The sequence below is a fragment of the Mustela erminea genome, chromosome X (genome assembly GCF_009829155.1).
Source record: "Mustela erminea isolate mMusErm1 chromosome X, mMusErm1.Pri, whole genome shotgun sequence".
Lineage (NCBI taxonomy): Eukaryota > Metazoa > Chordata > Mammalia > Carnivora > Mustelidae > Mustela > Mustela erminea.
This window is the reverse complement of record NC_045635.1, coordinates 41572073-41592023: the sequence shown is the minus strand read 5'-3', so window position 1 is coordinate 41592023 and position 19951 is coordinate 41572073. Positions and strand designations below refer to the sequence as shown.

The 19951-nt window shown below is 44.7% G+C and overlaps 1 protein-coding gene across 4 annotated transcripts in view; it reads left to right on the top strand.

The window, feature by feature from the left end:
* ZNF41 (zinc finger protein 41) overlaps positions 1-19951 on the top strand; it is a 41948-nt gene that overhangs the window by 13327 nt on the left and 8670 nt on the right. For 3 of the 4 annotated variants that reach the window (XM_032330455.1, XM_032330456.1, XM_032330457.1), the window contains exons 2-4: positions 5577-5883; positions 19171-19297; positions 19562-19657. In XM_032330455.1, coding sequence (XP_032186346.1) covers positions 5812-5883; positions 19171-19297; positions 19562-19657 — 295 coding nt within the window. In that variant the 5' untranslated portion in view covers positions 5577-5811. Of the gene's footprint in view, positions 1-5576; positions 5884-19154; positions 19298-19561; positions 19658-19951 lie in introns of all 4 variants that reach the window. The other variant, XM_032330458.1, reaches the window with a different exon arrangement.

The window sequence follows — 19951 nt, the reverse complement described above, 5'->3', positions numbered from 1 at the left end:
GTATGCCTGTATTTCTTTGCTGAGATTTTCTGTTGTCTCATCTGTGTTAAGCATTTTTCCTAATTGCCCAATGAAGCGTGTTTATGATGGCTGCTCTAAAATCCTTGTCAGATGGGGCACCTGGGTGGCTCAGTCAGTTGGGCATCGGACTCTTGATTTTGGCTGGGGTCATGGTCTCAGGGTCATGACTGAGCCGGGTATTGGGCTCTGCACTCGGCAGGGAGTCTGCTTGGGATTCTCTTTCCCTCTCCCTTTGCTGTCAGTAATGGTGGTGGGATCCCAGTGTTTTTGTGGTGTTTGGCCTGAGTGGAGCCATTGTTGTCTAAAAGTTTTCTGTCTTGGTAGTCTGCCTCTTTCCTGGTCCTTTGACTAGAGAGAACAGGCTTTTCTGGGGGCAGTTTGTGTCTGTACCCATTGGCCTCTAGTTCTAGGTTGCTGGCTTCTCCAGCACCAAGTGTAGGCTGGATGAGGCTAAAAGAAAACCAGGAGCACTCACTGCCAGGATCCCTAGTCAGTCTGGCCTCTTCACTCCACCTTTTCACATCTTCCTATATTTTTTAAAAAGATTTTATTTATTTATCTGAGAGAGAGAGTATGAGTGAGAGAAAGAGAGAGAGAGAGAGAACAAGCCAGTGGGAGAGGCAGAGGGAGAAGCAGGCTCCTCACTGAGCAGGGAGCCCGATGTGGGGCTCGATTCCAGGACCCTCGGATCATGACCTGAACCAAAGGCAGACGCTTAACTGACTGAGCCACTCAGGCACCCTTCTCCCTATATTTTATGTGTAATATCCACACTTTTTAGTTGGATTTAGTTGGATTTAGTTGTATTAGTTGTATTTAGCGGAAAGAATAGGTAAACTGCTCCATCTTCTGAAGAGGAAATCCCCATAATTATGATTTTGAAGACTTCATGTGGTTTCATGCATTTGTGCTGGTTTTATTTGTACATACTGAATGGCCCTAAAAATTTATGCAAAAGTTTATGTACTTCTTTATTGTATATTTTATTAAAAATGAAACCCATTGTTAATCTACAAAACAGTTTGGATTTAATTTCCTCCTCAGTAATTATATTTCTAGGTATGCTTTCATTTTCTTACATTTGCCTGGTGTATATTTTTTTAAAAATCTTTATTTAATTATGACATAATACAGGAAACTGCACAGATTATGCATTTAGCTTGACGATTTTTTAACAGACTGTGTGAACATGCACAACCACCACCTAGATTTAGAAATAGAACATCGCTACACCCAAGAAAAACCCACCTTGTGTTCCTTTCCAATCACTAACCTCCTCCCAAGGGGTACCAACAGCCTGACTTCTAACAGCATAGATTAGTTTTATGTGTTTTTGAAATTTATATAAATATAATCCTACGGTATTGATTCATTGCTCTTTTGGGTCTGGCTTCTTTGGCCAGTGGAATATTCATAAGATGAGATTCTTGTCTGTCGTGCATAGTAATCTGTTCATTCTTGTTACTGTAGAGTACTACCTTGTATGATTATAGGACAACTTGTTTATCCATTCTGATATTGATGGGCATTTGGATAATTTTCAGTTTTGAATAAAGCCACTCTGAGCATCATCTTGTCTTTCAATCAAAATATGTTCTCCTTTCTCCTGAGTACATTCCTAGGAGTGGAAGAGCTGGGTCATAGATTATTACTTGGGTTCAGCTCTCTCTCTCTTTTTTAAGATGTTATTTATTTGAGAGAGAGAGAGCACATGAGCAGGGGGAGGGGTAGAAGGAGAGGGAAAAGCAGGCTCCCCACTGAGCAGGGAGCCCCAGGCGGGTCTCGATCCCAGCACCTGAGCCAAAGGCAGATGCTTACCCTGCTGAGCCACCCAGGCGCCCCTGTGTTCAGCTTTCATAGATAACACCAAACAGTTTTACAAAGTGTTTGTGCTACTGTATGCTCCTCGGAAACAATTTATGAGTTCCCATCGCTCATATCCTCACAGCTCTCTTGGTTATTTTCCATCTTTTCCATTTTCAGCCATTTCTGGTGGCTATGAAGAAGTATCTGATTGCCGTTTAATCTATGTATCCTTGCTAACTAAAGTTGAGTATCTTTTCCTATGCTTATTTGCCACTTGGCATATCTTCTTTGGGAAGTGCCTGTTCCCTTTGAGTTTTTCCTGTTACTCCTATTGATTTCTAGGAATCTTGATATACTTGAGATTTGAATTGTTTGTCAGATACCAGTATTACGATCATCTGTGGGATTTGCCTTTTCACTCTTAATTTTGTCTTCTGATGAGCCAAGGTCTTTCATTTTAGTGTGGTCCAATTTAATATCCTTTTATTCTACCAGATATCAGAACTTGATATGAAGCACATTAATTAAGATATGATAGTAGTGGTCCACATATAGACAAGTAGACCAGTCAAAACACAGAGTCAGGAATGGGCCTCTACCTAGATGGTCACAAAGCAATACTGCAGAGCAGGGGAGAAAGGACAGTCTTTTCAATAAGCCATGTTGGATCTCCTTGATACCCATATGGAAGAAAAGAATATTTTTTTCAAAAAAGATTTTATTTGTTTATTTGACAGAGAGCATGCATAAGCAGGGGGAGGACAAAGGAAGAGGCAGAAGTATACTCTCCACTGAGCAGGGAGCCTGACCTGATCTGGGGCTTGATCCCAGGACCCCAGGACCCTAGGACCCTAGGATCATGACCTGAGCCAAAGGCAGACACTAACTGACTGAGCCCCCCAAGTGCCCTGGAAGAAATGAATCACGACCCTAGCACATACCACACACCAGAATCCTTCCCAAGAAGGCTATAAATCTAAATGTAAAAGATAGAACAGTCCAAATTTAGAAGAAAACATTGAACATCTTTATGACCCTGAGTTTTGAACTAAGACATAGCGACCAACTATAACAGAAAGAATGATAAACAGCAATGGCATGTTTCTGTCCAATGCTTCATTTCACATCTTTGTGTTTTTGTTTTACATATGTGGCACCTGTGTTTTGTTTTGTGAACCAGTCCCATTGTCTTTGTCTTTTATGGCAGGAGTCAGCTCATTCAATTTAGTTGATTTATAACCTATTAAATTTCGTGCCTTCTATTATTTTATGCTAACTATTTATTTGACTTGGTTGGTATTTCTACTCTTTTTCTATTTTTGCTGGTTTGGTCACATTTCTCATTCCCCTCTGGGTTCATATTATCTAGGAATTCTGATAGTTTGGGATTTTGATTACTTACATCAATTTCTGCTAGTAGTTGCCTTTCACCTTCCTTACAAATATAACTGTCTATCTTTTCTCTATTACTAGATCCAATAATGTTGTAATCACATTTGGATCTAGGAATAGGGGTGCGTGATTTGCCTTCTCTTCATCATTTTACTCAGTAGATTTTTCCAGGCTATTGTAAATTTTCCAATTAATAGTAATCTTATTCCATATGCCTAGTTACATTACTTTTCTTTATTCAGATATAACTATATATTACAAGAATCATTTCTCAAGACTGCTTTCCTCTGGTTTTTGAGGTTCCTGTTACTATTCAACTTATAATTGCTTAGACTCTTCCTTTGAGTGGTCTCCTGAGCTAGGAATGGTGGCATTTAATGTTATAAATGTTTTTATGTCTAAATTTGTCTTTTGCTCTGACAGAAGAATAGTATCAAGCTAGGATTCGTTTAAAATTCTAGGATCTCAGCCCCTTTCTCTCAGTAATTTGTAGATATTTTCTTCTAATATGATTCCTATCTTTGCAAACAGTAAGTCTAGTTGCCATTGTGAGCCCTTTCCATTGTAAATAACACATCGTTTCTGCCTGGAAGTATTTTAGGTTTTCTTTCTTTTTTTTCGTTTTTTTTTTTTAAAAGATTTTATTTATTTATATGACAGAGAGAGATCACAGGTATGCCAAGAGAGAGGGGGAAGCAGGCTCCCCGCTGAGCAGAGAGCCCGATGTGGGGCTCTATCCCAGGACCCTGAGATCATGACCTGAGCCGAAGGCAGAGGCTTAACCCACTGAGCCACCCAGGTGCCCCTTAGGTTTTCTTTTTATCCTCTAAATTCAATGCCACATCAGGTTTGGGGCTGATTTGATTCCTCTGGGAGTCAAGGATTGGGGGGATTTCCTTGGGGAAGGATCAATGAGATAGGGTCCAATAGTATTAGATAATCTAAAGCCTATGTATGTGATTCACAATGGGGCAGTGAGTGACAGTCTTGGGAAATTCTTGAGGTTTTATAAGAGTTGGAGATATAGGGGTGCTTGGGTGGCTCAGTTGGTTAAGCGTCTGCCTTCAGCTCAGATTATGATCTCAGGGTCCTGGGATCAAGTCCCGCATCTGGGTCCCTGCTTAGTGGGGAGTCTGCTTCTCCCTCTCTCTCTGTCTCCCACTCCCCTTGCTTGTTCTCTCTCTCTCTGGTCAAGTAAATAAAAAAATAAATAAAATCTTTAAAAAAAAGAGTTGGAGATATATGTATCTGAAGCCATTGATTAGCCCACGAAAGTTATTGATTGGACCCTGAGGTGGCAAATGATTGCTTGTAAGCCTGGGATTACAAGTTTTGGGGGGTCAGTCTGGTGGCCTTTTACGAGTCATTGATTGAGACCTGTGGATATCGGTAAATGCGGGACTGTGTGAGTTAGTATGTGATAGACTATTACTAAAGATTTTATGGGAGTCACTAATTCTCCATATGGGCTGTGAGTTATGGGGTCCTATAAGAGGTCAGGTTTGGTCTCCAAAAGTCATTGAGTTGGTTTTGCTATTGAGGGTGTATTGTCTGTGTTGATGATTATTTGGGGGAACCTATGAAAACCAGTGGATGATACCATCTGGGACACGATTTTGTCACGCAGTGTGGGTTACAGATTTAGGAGCCTGTACAGACATGCTGGTTGTCAGTGCCCGGATGGGAGTTGGGGAAGGGAGGCAATGAGTTTATGTTTTCATATATGGCAGAAGAAGGTGGGCTCTCTCAGTTGCCCAGAGCAGACACCAAATTATCCAGAAGCTCAGTTTATGCACTTGTGGCATGATCACCTCTAGCCAGAGCACTTTAAGGGCAGCAGGAAATGGAAATAATGTTTTTTGTGACCTCCCATGTACAGAATACCATATGGCTTAGTATTTAAGAAAATGTACCTTGGAGCCAGACATACCTGGGTTTGAGTCCCTGTCCTTCCCCCTTTCTTAATATCTCTGAACATCCCTATGTGATGATAAATGGGAATACTACTACTAGAATACCTAGTTCATAGGATGAGTTTGAAAATTAAAAGAGGTACCTGCTTTGCCCTTGTAATAATAATAATATTTAATATCAATGGAGTATGTTCCAGGTGCCAAGTAGGAATGAGTGCTTTGGAGGTATTTAATATACCATTTAATTCTAATGACCCTATGAGAACAGATGTTTTCATCCTCAGTTGTAAGATAAAGAAACTCAGACTGAAGTGACTTCCCCCAGATTCTAGCTAGAAGATCTGGAATTCAAGCCCTCATTCATTTTATACTAAGTCTTACGAGTATTTTTTTTTCATATTATATGCTAACACTTGATATTGGTTTTACTGAACATTTTCACAGTATCCAGCACAGAGAGCTGCCCCCTCGGTGCCCCCAGGAGGCAATTGTGGGGAGAATGGTGAATGACTGACCACGTGGACACTGGCTTTTCAGCATTTCTTGGAGTCTCTGCGGAGCCCCCAGGCCAGACCCCAGCAGCTCTGATTGGGTCCCCGGCTGCCCACCCGGCTTCAAGCTCCTGGGAAGAGCAGAGTCATCGGCAAGAGAGCCCGGAGAGCTGAGGCCCAGCGGGAACATGCCAGCCAACCAGAGTTCTCCCCAGTGGTCCTCGGTCCTGGCTGCAGAGGGACATGGCAGCCTGTGTGAGGTGAGGAGGGAGAGGACTCCAGGGGCTGGAATTCACCCAGTGAGGAGGCAGCCCTGACTTGTCCCCAGGCCACAAGGAGGGGGCAGGTGGGTCACAGAAGTGGCTGATTCCAAGACTCCAGGATACCAGGTCACCGTCCTCCAGCTGTGTGAGTACCACGTAGCCCCTGTCCCACATCCAGAGCCCTGTGTGTTTCAGTGGTCATGTGATGGAGGGAAGGTGGGAGGGGAGGGTCACCCCACATCCGGGGTCCTAGCAAGGAAGACACTACCCCTGACCCACAGCACAGACCCTGCGCTCTCCACTGGCTCTCTGTAGATGCTCAGCTGATCAGTCCCCCTCCCCCAGCCTCCTTTCTCCCTTGTCTCAGGGGATTTGCTGATTTCTCCTCTATCCTGATCTAAGGCAGAAAAACCCCTTTTCTCTGGAACTGAGAAGATGGCAGGGTAATAGGACAACAACAGGATCCAGGGTCCTTCTAGTTCTTCCTCTTCCTTTCAAAGGTATAAAATGGCCCGAGAATGGACATGACTTGCCCAGGCCCCTTGGATTTTGAGTAACAGCATTAGACTGGAACCAGGTCTCCTGAACGGGTCCTCCACCCTCACCACACCACAGCCAAGACCAAGTGGCCCACTACAGTTTCCCTTTGAGCATCTGGGTGGCTCAGTCTGTTGGGCGCCTGCCTTTAGCTCAAGTCATGATGTCCAGGTCCTGGGATCGAGCCCTGTGTCTGCTTCTCCCTCTCCATCTGCCCTTCCACCCCCCACCCCACTTATGTTCCTTCTCTTTCTCTCTCAAATAAATAATTTTTTAAAAAAAAGAAAAAGAAAAAGAAATGTTCCCCTTGAGAATCTGTAAACAGGGGAAGGAGATGAGAAAGCCAGACCCTGCCCGACAGCTCCTTGTTTCAGACCTTCCTGTGGGTGCTGTCACCTCTGGGACAGGCTTCTGGTCACAGAGGCTCAGGGTCTCGTGGTCACTAGGATATTAAACTTTAAAAAATTATTTTGATTTTTATTGTTTCATAATTTCATCATACCACGATAAAATGTTAGAAACACAGGTAAACAAATAGAAGAGAATGAAACATTACTTGTAATTCCAGCATCACCCAAAGTTAACCATTGTTAACATTCAGCTACATTTCCTTTCAGTTCATTTTTCCTTTGTACGCACATGCGTGCATGTATGTGGGTGTATGTTCAGGACTGTGTCTGTGCACGCATACCAGACACGGATACATCCTGTAGCTCAAGTTTAAAAATGGAATCACAGTATTTGGTTGCCTCCTTTTTCATTTGTCAGCTTAACATGATTTTCTGGGCATTAAGTATTTTATCTTCCTGTCTGCATAACGCACAGCATTATGTCCTTTGGATAAACTTGAATCGCTTCTCGGCCTTTTGGCTAAGATCAAGTGTGGATAAACTTGAATTAATTTAACCAATCCGCTGTATGTGTATTTAGGGTGTTTCAGGTTTTCTGTTGTGATCAACACTGCTGTGGGAAAATTCCTGCACTTGAATCTTTTGCTCACATCACTGAAATTATATTTGGGTCAAAGGTATGAAGTTGTCGAATGGTAAACAAATTGCCGCCTAACCATAGTGCCCTTCCTTCCACCCAGGGAAATGTATAGGCTCCATCGTATCAATCACAGACCCACAGTTTGGGCCCGCAACAAAGTACTCCTCCCCAGTCTTTCCGCAGGTGGCCTCTTGCCCAGCCAGTGTGTGGGAATTTCTAGATGAAAGATTCTGGGCTCTACAGGGTACATTTCTCCATTCATCTCTTCCTTTCCAACCACAGACCTCTGACCCTTTTCAAGAAGAGATGGAAATGACCAAGACACTGTTGAATGTTATTTATTCACTTATTTATTTGTTGGTTTTTTTGTCTTTTTCGTTAGACGTCAGGGAGCAGGGAATGGGCAGAGATGCCAAAGAGCCAATAAGAGTGTAGGGAACAGCCAGCGGGACCAGGAAATAGTGGCTGAACCTGGAAAATAGGCAGAAGGGTCAGTAAGAGAAAGAGGGATGAGGAACAGCTGAAGGGACCCTGGTTCTCTCCCTGGAGATGGAGGATAGCCAAGGGACCCAGGGGACAGATGAGAGTGCAGTGGAACAGAGGAAACGGGAAACAGAAGCCCAGAAGCCAGGGGCAGCGGAGAGACCAACAAATAGTCATGGGGACTGGAGAAGTAGAGAGCAGGGAAAAGCCAGCAGGTCCAAGAACAATAAGAGGGATGGCAAAATAGGAGGAGGGACCAGAAGGTAGATAGCAGCCAGAGGAGCAGAGACCATCCAGAGGGATGGGAAAACAAAATTTGGCTAAAATGGAAAAAGTAGAGGGGCACCTGGGTGGCTCAGTGGGTTAACGCCTCTGCCTTCAGCTCAGGTCACGATCCCAGGGTCCTGGGATCGAGTCCCGCATCGGGCTCTCTGCTCAGCAGGGTGTCTGCTTCCTCCTCTCTCTCTCTCTCTGCCTGCCTCTCTACCTACTTGTGATCTCTGTCTGTCAAATAAATAAATAAAATCTTTTTTTAAAAAAATCTTTTTAAAAAAAGTAGATAGGTTTGGCATTCTGGGCAAGAGCCTGTGGAACAAGCAGCTTCACAAGGCACCAGGGCTTAAGGAAGAATCCAAGGGGATAGGGAAAGGTAGAGGCTCCAGGGAACAGAAAAAAATAGGAAAGAATGGGAAGGGAGTGGATAGCAGCCAGAGGAGCAGGGACCGGCTGCCGAGGCTATAAACAGGGGGCAGGGTGGGGAGGGGACAGGCCTATGGGACAGGTGGAAAGACAGGGAAAGGCCTCCCAGGCTGAGGAGTAGCTGAGGACATCAGGAGCCACACGGAACAAGGAAGAGTCTCTGGGTCCAGGAACAGCCAGAGGGAACAGCAAAGCTGTACCGGGCACAGGGTGTCTCCTGGAGGTCCCCGGGGCTAACCAGGGGACTAGAAACCACAAAGTGGCCATTAAAAGCTTATCTGGTGTTGGAGAGCAGCTTGATGGACCAGAGAACAGCTAGAGGGACTAGAGAAGAGCAGGAAGGCATAGTAGGCATTCCTGAGGCCAGTTAGCAGCGAGAGGCCCCATGTAACAGGCACCGGGGTTAAGGGCCAGTTGCAGAAGCCAGGGAGAGCCTGAGGAACAGCCAGAGTTCCCTGGAATAGGGTGACAGGGTTTCCTGGGATCAGGGATTTCAGTACAAAAATAGGGAAAGTCCTGGGCAAATGAAACAGTTGGTCACCCTACCCAGGAAACAGAAGAACCAGCAAATAGACATGATGTAAGTGATGGAGAAAGGAAAGTCCAAAATCAAGCATGGCGGAGTACCCAGAACTGGTAGACTTTGGTGGTCAAGAGTCTAGGCTAGGAGCCGGGTTGACCAGCTGTCTGCAAAGTGCCCCCTGCCACCTCCCCAAACCAGATGCAGGAGTGTCAAGTGAGAGTATATTAAAAATGCATTCTGGATTTGCTGAAGGCACAGGGAAGAACTGGGACCAGACAGCAGTCAGGGGCCTCAAAGGGCAGTCAGTCTGTGCCAAGTAGAAGGAATAAGAAAAGCTCATCAGGACCAGGGAACAGCCAGATGGACTAGGGCGCCATCAGAAGAATGATGCCACAGACTAAGGTCAGCTAGAGGGAAAACTGTCGGAGGAAACACAGGACAGTCAGAGGCACCAGGGAGCATCAGAGGGAAGAAGAAACAGGAGGCGTGGAACAGTTAGAGGAACCCGGGGACGATTCGGAAAGAGACCAAAGGGCACTCAGAAGGAGCAAGCAACATTTAGAGGGAACAGTAAACAGAGGGACCAAGGCAGTCCGATGGGGACTGACGCGGAGGGAATAAGGACCAGCAGAGGGAGCAGCAGGGAGAAGGGACAGGAGTGGGCAGGGGAAGCAGGGGAAACCCAGAGGGAGCCGAGGAGGGGTACGAGAACAGTCCAAGGGAACAGGGAAAGGCCAGAGGGAGCCAGGAAGATCAAAGCAACCCCAGCCAAAGGCAAACACACACAGAGGCTGGGTCTTTGGCCTCTGGTGAGGGCCCAGGGAGCCAAGAACTCGCTGCGCACTTTCAGCCAGCCCCATAAGCACCACGGAAGCCCTTCTGCTAGGCTGGGACAGGGTCTAGGAGGGCCGGGTCATATCACAGGAGGGGATGTGGAAGTGTTCAGCGACAGAAGTGAGGCAAGCCCAGAAGTGGGGGTATGGAGAGCTAAGCCGGCTGCGGGAAGGGCGGAAGCTGAGGGCCAGGAAACACAACGGACAGTGAGTAGTCAGTCCTGGCAGCCTAGCAGGGCCCCCGGGATGAGAGCCTGTAGTGTGTGGCTCAGATGATCCCGAAGGGAGACTGGAGAGCCGCGAGGAGCTAGAGTGGGGATCCTCACCTCGGATGAGGAAGTCCTTGCAGGGGTCCTGGTGGTGGTAGGCGTGCCATCCTGCCTGGTATAAATGAGACAGGAAATCAAACCCTTTCATAGGTGGCGGGTGAGGCTGAAATCTGGGCGAGTCTGTGTTAGCAACTTTCTTCCCAGATTTCTGGCGCCAAAATCCCCCTCCCAGAGCTGCTATTTTTGTGGGGAAGGGGAGCAAAGACGGGCATCTGTGGGCAGTATACTTTGCGTATATTTATCTTGTGTATGTTCATGCTGAGTGAGAATGCCTGTCATGGGCTTTGTACACTTTCCCTGCAGACGGGGCCTTCATGACTCCCAAGGAGGGAGGGACTGACTGAGGGTGGTCTTTTGTCCACTAGCTTGGGCCACTGGAGTTGTTAAAATGTTGAACAGTGCCAAATGAGAGAGTATTTTCATTCTTGCACACTGATTGGTAAATAGCCACGCATGTCCCGCCCCCCTGAGCCCCCGCCCCGTGTTGGCCACACACCTGCCCCTCTGCCCTCGGGGTAGCTGGCAAGCTGCTCCAGAGGATGGGCGGGAAGAATGAGAGCTTCCCACAAGCCTGACCCCAGGGTTCCCCCTCGTTGACTGCCCTTGGGTGATGAAGGTGGTACAGGTGGTCAGGTGTGTTCCTGGGGGCTCAAGTGAAAGTCCTCCTCTCAGCAACCCTCAGGGCTGTGCTCAGGAGTGCTGGCTTGGTTGGGGCGGGGGCGATGCTCCAAGTGCTGGGCTTGGCCCAGAGTTTGTGTTGCTGCCTCCAGAAGCTACTGGTGCTGGAGAAGGTACTGTGAGTTCCTGCACGCTTGGTGCCCCTGATCATTCGCCAGCAAGGGGAGGCCAACCTGGGCTCCCAGAGGCCAGAGGGGCTTTCGGCAAATAAAGCTTCTTCACTTCCAAAGAGTCAAATCATTAGGTCTTTTCTTTGATACAAAACGCATATTCTCTGTCCTTTAGGAAATCCTCACCCACCCCGAGGCCTAAACAAATATTCACCTAAATTTTTCACGAGGAGTTTCAAAGCTTTGGTTTTTTGTTTTTAACTTTTGATTCTTTTGAAATAATTTTAAAATGAAAGAGAAATTACTGGAACAGCACAAAGAACTATGTACCCCCTGCATCCAAAATAACCCGTTAACATTTTGCCACATTTGCTTTCATTCCATTCTTGATGTATGCCTGTGTGTTTGTAAGTTCGTGTCTATGTGTATACACACAGCTATATTTAAATTATTTTCTGAACCACTCGAGAGGAATTTGCAGACACGGTTTTTAGTATTTACCCCTAAATACTTCAGGGCGAATCTCTTAAGAACAAGGACATTGTCTTCCGTAACCACAGTACAGTTTTCGGAAAGAAGACATTTCACATTGATAAGGGGCTAACATAGCATGTATTACCTAATTATCTAATCTGGAACATATAATATACAGTTTCCCCAGCTGTCACAAGAAGGTCCTTTATAGCATTTTCCCCTGGCCCAGGATCCAATCCAGGTTCATTTATTACATTTCCTTGGCATGCCCTTTTAGTCTTGGATCCGGAAGAGTGCCTCAGCCTTTCCTTGGCTTTCAGGACATGGACCGTTTGGAAGAATGTCCCTCAACTTGGATTTGTTTCTTGCTTCCTCATAATCAGATTTAGGTCATTCCTTTTTTCGCTCAGGAGTATCACAGAAACAGTGCTGTGTTCTTCTCAGTGCTTCGTGTCAGTAGGCATTCAATATCAATTTAGATTTCATTGATAATATTAACTTTGTTCACTATGACTGAGACAGTGTCTATCAGGTTCTGTAACGTGACTGTCTTTCCTTGTGTAATTAATAACTATTTTGTGGGGAGATGCTTTGAGGCTATGTAAATATCCTATTTCTCATGCATCCAGTGACAATTCTTGCCTCTGACAATTAATTACTCTGCTGTTTCCCTAATGACGTTTTTCTTATCCCATCATTTCTTCCGCATTGATTAGTTGGCATTCCAAGGAAGAACAGCCCTCGCTCTGACTGCTGAAAATACAATTACACACCAGGCACAATGAGCACACCTTGACTTGTCATTCATCACTAATGGGAACCAGAGCTTCTTGGAGAAATGACTGATTCCAGGTTTAGAGCAGAGAGTACAAAATGATCGTGAAAGAACTCACTGTACTGAAAAGTAATAGAGTGCTTAAAAGATGAGGCCATGTCAAAATGACACAGGAGCCACCTGGAGGGAACTCCCTGTGGCCAAATTGGACAATTTGAGTAGCAAAATAAAAAATGATAGCAATAGATTATAACCCACTGAATAAAGTAGGAAGTCACCAGCCCATATAATAGGTGGATAGGTTTGTAGGTAGGCAGGGAGGAAAGAAATGAATGCATTCTGATATTTTCTGGTGTGCTCACTACTCCAGTCCTTCTGAGGATAATATTGGTAGCTTGTTAAAACTTTTTATTTTTGAAATAATTATAGATTTACTGGAAGTTGCAAAGATGGAAAGAGGTCTCATGTAACCCTTCACGCAGTTTCTGCCAGTGGTTACATCCTGCATCACTGAGTATCACAAACAGGAAACTGACATTGCTACAGTGTGTGTGTGTAGTTCTCTGCCATTCATGTACTGATTCTTCCTTTTTAAAGATTTTATTTATTTATTTACTTACTTACTTACTTATTTATTTGGAAGAAAGAGAGGGAGAGAGAGCATGAGGGGGGAAGGTCAGAGGGAGAAGCAGACTCCCTGCTGAGCGGGGAGTCCAATGCGGGACTTGATCCCGGGACTCCAGGATCATGACCTGAGCCGAAGGCAGTCGCCCAACCAACTGAGTTACCCAGGCTCCCCCATGTATTGATTCTTGTGCAATAATACAGGTACAGAACAATTCCGTCACCAAATAAGTCACTGGCATTGACATGTTACCAGTTAGAATGAAGCATAGAAGACTCAGTGACCTTTAAATCCCTTTACCCTTACCAGATTATATTATAATACAGTTGTCTTGAATATTTCCCCTACATACATGGAAATCCACAGTAGACAAGGTAATACGTCTTGCTTTGACCTGCAAATGTAATTTAGAAAACCCAAGAGGAGGAGGAATGTCTATTGTGTTTACTTGTATTTTTACTTTTTCCATTTTATCTTCCTTCCTGATGCTCCGAGATTCCTTCTCTTATTACCTCCTTTCTGTTCACAGAACTTGCATTGGCCATTCACTTAGGGTAGGTCTGCTGGCCACAGATTTTCCTTCACCTGAGAATATCTTGATTTCCTTTTCACTTCTTTCTTAATTACAGCTTCACACAATCCATTTCACAACAATTTCATCACCTCAAAAAGAAGCCCCATTTCCTGCAGCCGTCACTCCTTCCCACCCCTCCACCCCCGTTCCCTGCCTCCCCCAACCCCAGCAACCACTCATACACTTTCTGTCTCTATAGACTTCACTCTTCTGGACAGTTCACATGAATGGACTCATATATTCTGTGATCTTTGTGTCTGTCTTCTTTCACATAGCATAATGTTTCAAGGAACTCCCTCTGGTCAAATCTGGGACAATTTGAGTAGCAAAATAAATAATGGTAGTAATAGGTTATATATAACTTGAAGAATAAAGTAGGAAGTCTCCAGTCCCTATAGGTGGGTAAGTTTGTACGTAGATACAGATAGGGAAGAAGTCTAGCACATTGGACATGTACCTGTTGTAACATGTGTCCATTATTTTATTCCTTTTTATGGCTGAATAATATGCCATTGTATAGATGTATTGTGTTTTGTTGATCCCTTTGTCAACTGACGTACGTGGCGTGATATCCACCTTTTAACTCTTATGAGTAATGCTGCTCTCGACATATGTGTATGTGTTTTTATGCAGCCGTATATTTCTTTTTTTTTAAAGATTTTATTTATTTATTTGACACACAGAGATCACAAGTAGGCAGAGGTAGGCAGAGAGAGAGGAGGAAACAGGCTCCCTGTTGAGCAGAGAACCCGATGCGGGGCTCGATTCCAGGACCCTGGGATCATGACCTGAGCCAAAGGCAGAGGCTTTAACCCACTGAGCCATCCAGGCGCCCCCACGGCTGTATATTTTCATTTCTCTTGAGGATGCATGTACCTAGGAATGAAATTACTGGGTCAAATGGTAGCTATATGCAGTCATTTGGGGAGCTGCCAGATTGTTTCCCGAAGCAGCTGCACCATTTTACACTCCCCCAGCAATATATGAAGGTTCCAATTTCTCCACGTTCTCACCAACACTTGCTATTTTCTGACGTCTTGATTCCAGCCATCCTAGTGGGTGTGAGGTAGTCTCTCATCATCGTTTTGATTTGTATTTCCCTGATCATTAATGACGCTGAGCACCTTGTCATGTATTTATTGGCCATTACCAGTTCATTTCTTTTTATTGGGGGGTGGGGGAGCAGGGAAGGGGGCTGGGGCAGAGGGAGAGGGAGAGAGAATCTTAAGCAGGCTCTATGCCCAGCACGGAGCCCAATGCATGGCTCGATTTCATTACCCTGACATCATGTCCTAAGCCGAAATCAAGTCAGCCGCTTAAATGACTGAGCCATCCAGATGCCTGTTACTACTTCATTTCTTAGGGGTAGTTTTGCCAGATATGGCAGGGTCGACAGTTCTTTTCTTTGAGTACTTAAAAATGTTGTGCCAGTGTACCTCGGCGGCTCAGTCAGTTAGGCAGCTGATGCTTGATTTTGGCTCAGGTCATGATCTCAGGGTCCTGGGATCAAGCCCTGCATCAGGCTCTGCTTTCAGTGGGGAGTCTGCCTGAGGATTTTCTCTCTCTCTCTGCCCCTCCCCCCGCCAATATAAATAAATAAATAAATCTTTGGGAAGAAAAATGTTGTTGTGCCATTTGCATCTCTCCTTCATGGTTTCTTTCTTTTTCTTTTTTTTTTTAAAGATTTTATTTATTTATTTTACAGACAGAGATCACAAGGAGTCAGAGAGGCAGGCAGAGAGAGAGGAGGAAACAGGCCCCCTGCTGAGCAGAGAGCCCGATGTGGGGCTTGATCCCAGGACCCTGGGATCATGACCCTGAGCCGAAGGTAGAGGCTTTAACCCACTGAGCCACCCAGGTGCCCCTCCTTCATGGTTTCTGATGAGAAATCTGTTGTCACTTTGTTTTCTGCCCATAAGTAAGTTGTGGTTTCTCTCTAGCTAATTTTAAGATTTTTTTTCTTTGTCTTTAGTTTTCTTAAGTCTGATTGTAAAATGTCTTGGTGTAGATTTCTTTGGCTTTTCCTCTGGGGGTTTTCCTCAGCTTCTTGAAACTTGTAAGTTGATAATTTTTGTTAAATTTGGGAAATTGTCAGCCAGTTTCTTCAAATATTTTTTCAGCCCCACACTTGTTCTCCTTTCCTTCTGGGACTCTGATGACACAAATGCCAGATCTTCTATTACTGTCTCACAGGTCCCTGAGGCTCTGCTCATTTTTTTTTCCAGCCAATTTTCCTTTCTGTTCATATTGGATCATTTCCATTGTTCCATTGTCAAGTTCTCAGATTCTTTCCTCTGTCCTCTCTATTCTCCTGTTGAGCCCACAGTGGAGTTTTAAATTTTGTCAATGTATTTTTAGGTTCTAAAATTTCCATTCAGTTTGTCTTTGTATCTTTTCTTTCTTGGCTAAGACTTTCTATTCTCAAATTTCTTTTGAGTATGTTGAAACATTTCTATGATAGCTGCTCTAAAATTCTTGTCATATAGTTCTAACATCTGTGCTATCTCAATGTTGGTATCTCTTGATTGTCTTTTCTCATTTCAGTCGAGATTTTTCTGCTTCTTCTCATGATGCCTGATTTTTCAGTTATGTCCTGGATATTTTGGGAACTATGACAGTCTAGATTTTATTTAAATGCTGTGTTTAACAGGTCTCCTCTGACACTGTTCTGCTAGAAAGGAAGAATCTTCTTCTTCTGAAGAGGATTCTGAAAAATGCTCCTTATTGCCAGGCGGATGTAAAGTTCAGGTTCCCCAGTTGACCTCCTTTGACACCCCAGAAGGAGACAAGCACCTTGTTACTACTGGGCAAGGGTAGGATTTCAGGCCTTCCTGCACACAACGTCTGACACTACCTTGGAGGGAAGGCAGACGACACTTTGTTGTCGAGTGGGGTTGGAAGTCCAAGGGCCCCACGTGGCCTAAAGTGATACTATGGGCAAGGGGTCTCGTTACCCCCAGGCTGGGATGAAAATCTAGGCTCCCCATTCAGCCTTTGCTGATGAGAATGGGAGTAGGAGCACAGTTCTTTTCCATGATACTTGGCTGGAACAGGGCGGTATCATTGAAGTTTTTCTCTCTTGCTACATTGCCTTTTCCCTGGTACTTGAACTCATGAAAGCAGGCTTTCCTGGGGCTGTTTTCAGTCTATGCCAGTTGGCATTCTGGGTTGCCAGTTTCTCTAGCACCTAGTCCAAGATATGTGGGGCTAAAAGAAAATGGGGAAATCACCACTGTGGCATTCCTCAGGTTCCGACAACCATGGCAAGTTTGCCTCCCTCTCCAACTTATCTTTGTTTTATATATAATGTCCTGGGATTTTAGCTGTACTCAGCAGGAGAAATAGAGAGAATTATGTCTATTCCATTTTGGTCCCATTGGTGATTTTTAACTTAATTTTTGAATAGGTAATACATTCACATGGTTCTCTCCCCCAACTCCCCAGATCTCCCTAGCCAGAAAACTGGTCTCGGGTCGTGTGTGTGTGTGTGTGTGTGTGGCACAGGAGCCTGGGGGGGTGTAATATGCTTAGGGATTATGCAAATAAAAGGCACTAAGAAGATATTCTTTTTTAAAGTTTTTTTTTTATTGGTTTATTTAGAGAGAGGGAGCACAAGTGGGAGGAAGGGCAGAGAGAGAGGGAGAGAAAGAATCTCAAACAGACTTGGCACTGAATGCAGAGCCTGACACAAGCCATGACCCCAAGATCATGACCTGAGCCAAAATCAAGAATCGGTCACTCGGGGCTCCTGGGTGGCTCAGTCATCAAGCATCTGCCTTCGGTTCAGGTCACGGTCCCAGGATCCTGGGATCGAGCCCCACATGGGGCTCCCTGCTCAGCAGAAAGCCTGCTTCTTGCTCTCCCACTCCCCCTGCCCGTGTTTCCTCTTTTGCTGTCTCTCTCTCTCTCTGTCAGATAAATAAATAAATAAAATCTTTGTTTTTATAAAGAAAATCTTAAAAAAAAAAAAAAGCATCAGTCACTCAACCAACTGAGCCACCCAGGCATCCCCGAAAATATCCTTTTTTATAAGTTTTTATTTATTTATTTGACACAGAGAGAGAGATCACAAGTAGGCAGAGAGAGAGAGGGAGAAGCAGGCTCCCGCTGAACAGAGAGCCGCATGCTGGGCTCGATCCCAGGACCCTAAGATCACGACCTGAGCTGAAGGCAGAGGCTCAACCCACTGAGCCACCCAGGCACCCCCCAAAAAAAATTCTTAATATTTTTCACACAGAGAATAGATACTGTTACTATTATGTTGAACACTGTTTTTTTCATTACTATTAATTTTTAACTTTTTATCATGAAATATTACACACATTTTGAATAATGCTACTGTAAATATTCTTGGCCATGCCTCCCTTTGCACATGTACACATATTCCGGTTGGGCATATTGCCACGAGTGGAATCACTGTGTTCTCGAGTATGCATGCTTTAACATTACCCAATAAAGATAAAATGCTTTCCAGCAAAGTTGCACCAATTTAGATCACCATCAGAAATATGAGAGTTCTTATCACACCACATTCTCCTCAACACTTCATACTATCAGTCTTTTACATTGAGGACATTCTAGAGATTTTATAGTGGTATCTCACTAAGGGTTTTTTCTTTTTTAGATTTTACTTATTTATTTGACAGAGAGAGAGCGCACAAGCACAGGGAGCAGGAGAGAGGGAAGCAGGCTCCCGGCTGAGCAGGGAGCCCGATGCAAGGCTCCATCCCAGGACCCCAGGATCATGACCTGAGCGGAAGGCAGATGCCCAAAAAACTGAGCCACCCAGATGCCCCTCACTGTGGTTTAAATTTGCATTCCGTGGTTACTAAGGTTAAGCCCTTTTCATGTTTACTGAAACCTTGAATTTCCCCTTTCGTAAAATGCCTGTTCAAATGCTTTGCCCACTTTTCTACTCAGTGATCCTCTTATTGGCTTGTAAGAGTTCTTTACGTCCTCTAGATATAAACCCTTTGACAGTAATAGGTGTTGCAGATATCTTCTATTCGGTGGCTTTCCTTTTCTTCTCTTATAACACTACCTTTTAAATGAATAGAAGCTTTAAAATTTATGGTAGCCAGATGTCAATCTTTTTCATTATGGTTAATTTTTTTTTGCAACTTGTTTGAGAATTATTTTCCTAATCTGTGATCATAAAGATACTTGTCTATATCATCTTTTTCCTGTTTGTTTTGTTTTGTGCCAAAACCTGGGGATGAATTTTCTGTATTGTCTTTAAAGGCTCTATTGCTTCACCTTTCCCCCTATGTGTTTCTTGTTATTCGATTTCTATTTTATTCAATTCTGTATTGCCATGTTCTGGCACATGATCAATCAGTAAATGTAGGTAGTACCCACATTAACTAGAGGACTTAAAGAGAGCCTATTTTAATCCTCATGTTTGCAAAAGAATGACTGACTATATAAACAAATGAACGTACTACATACACAATGAATGTCAAGCTACTTCAATAAGTTTTTTTCTCTCACAGAATGAAATACAAAACCAGGTACTGAGCGAAAGCCCTATGTGGTACATTACAGTAAAACATCATGAAAAAACGACTTCCTATTTGCCTTCCTTCCAACCCCCCCCCCACCGCCCACCGCCCCCTGCTGACCCTGTTGCCTTGAACAGGACTGTGCTGTTACAGGTCTCCGTGTCATTTGAGGATGTGACTGTGGACTTCAGCAAGGAGGAGTGGCAGCACTTGGACCCTGCTCAGAGACGCTTGTACCGGGATGTGACGCTGGAGAATTACAGCCACCTGCGCTCAGTGGGTAAGCACAGCTGCCCTGTGTGCCTGCCAGGCGCCTGAGTGTGGCTATTTCCATTCTCAGCTGCTGGGTGTTCTGGAACATCTTGAGTGTGTGATGGGGTCATCTTTGATCTGTCCAGGACTCTTCAGTCCCTTTTCAGCACTCATTATTACTCTGTTGCCAATGAAATGTGCTTACTTTTCTGGAGAGCAAATGGAAATGTCATTGAAGGTCCCCTGAAATCCAATCAGCTGGACCCAACCCTGTACTATGTCCTGTTAACAGGGTGCCAGGTTCCCAAACCAGAGGTCATCTTCAAGTTGGAGCAAGGAGAGGGGCCATGGACATTGGAGAGGGAAACCCCACATCAGAGCTGGTCAGGTGAGTGAGTGTGACTCAGGCAGATGGGGGACATGGAAGCAAATCTCATTTTTTTTCTAAGAGGCTGATAGCTTTGAGAGGCTGTGAAGATAACCTGCCTGCAAGTTCTAAACTGCCTTTTTTTCCTTGGGATTTTATTTATTTATTCCACTGAAAGAGCAAGAGAAGCACATAAGCAGGGGAGAGGGAAGCAGCAGACAGAGGGACAGAGAGACAGAGAGAAGCAGGCTCCCCACTGAGTAAGGAGCCGGATGCCGGGCTTGATCCCAAGGACCCCGGGATCGTGTCCTGAGC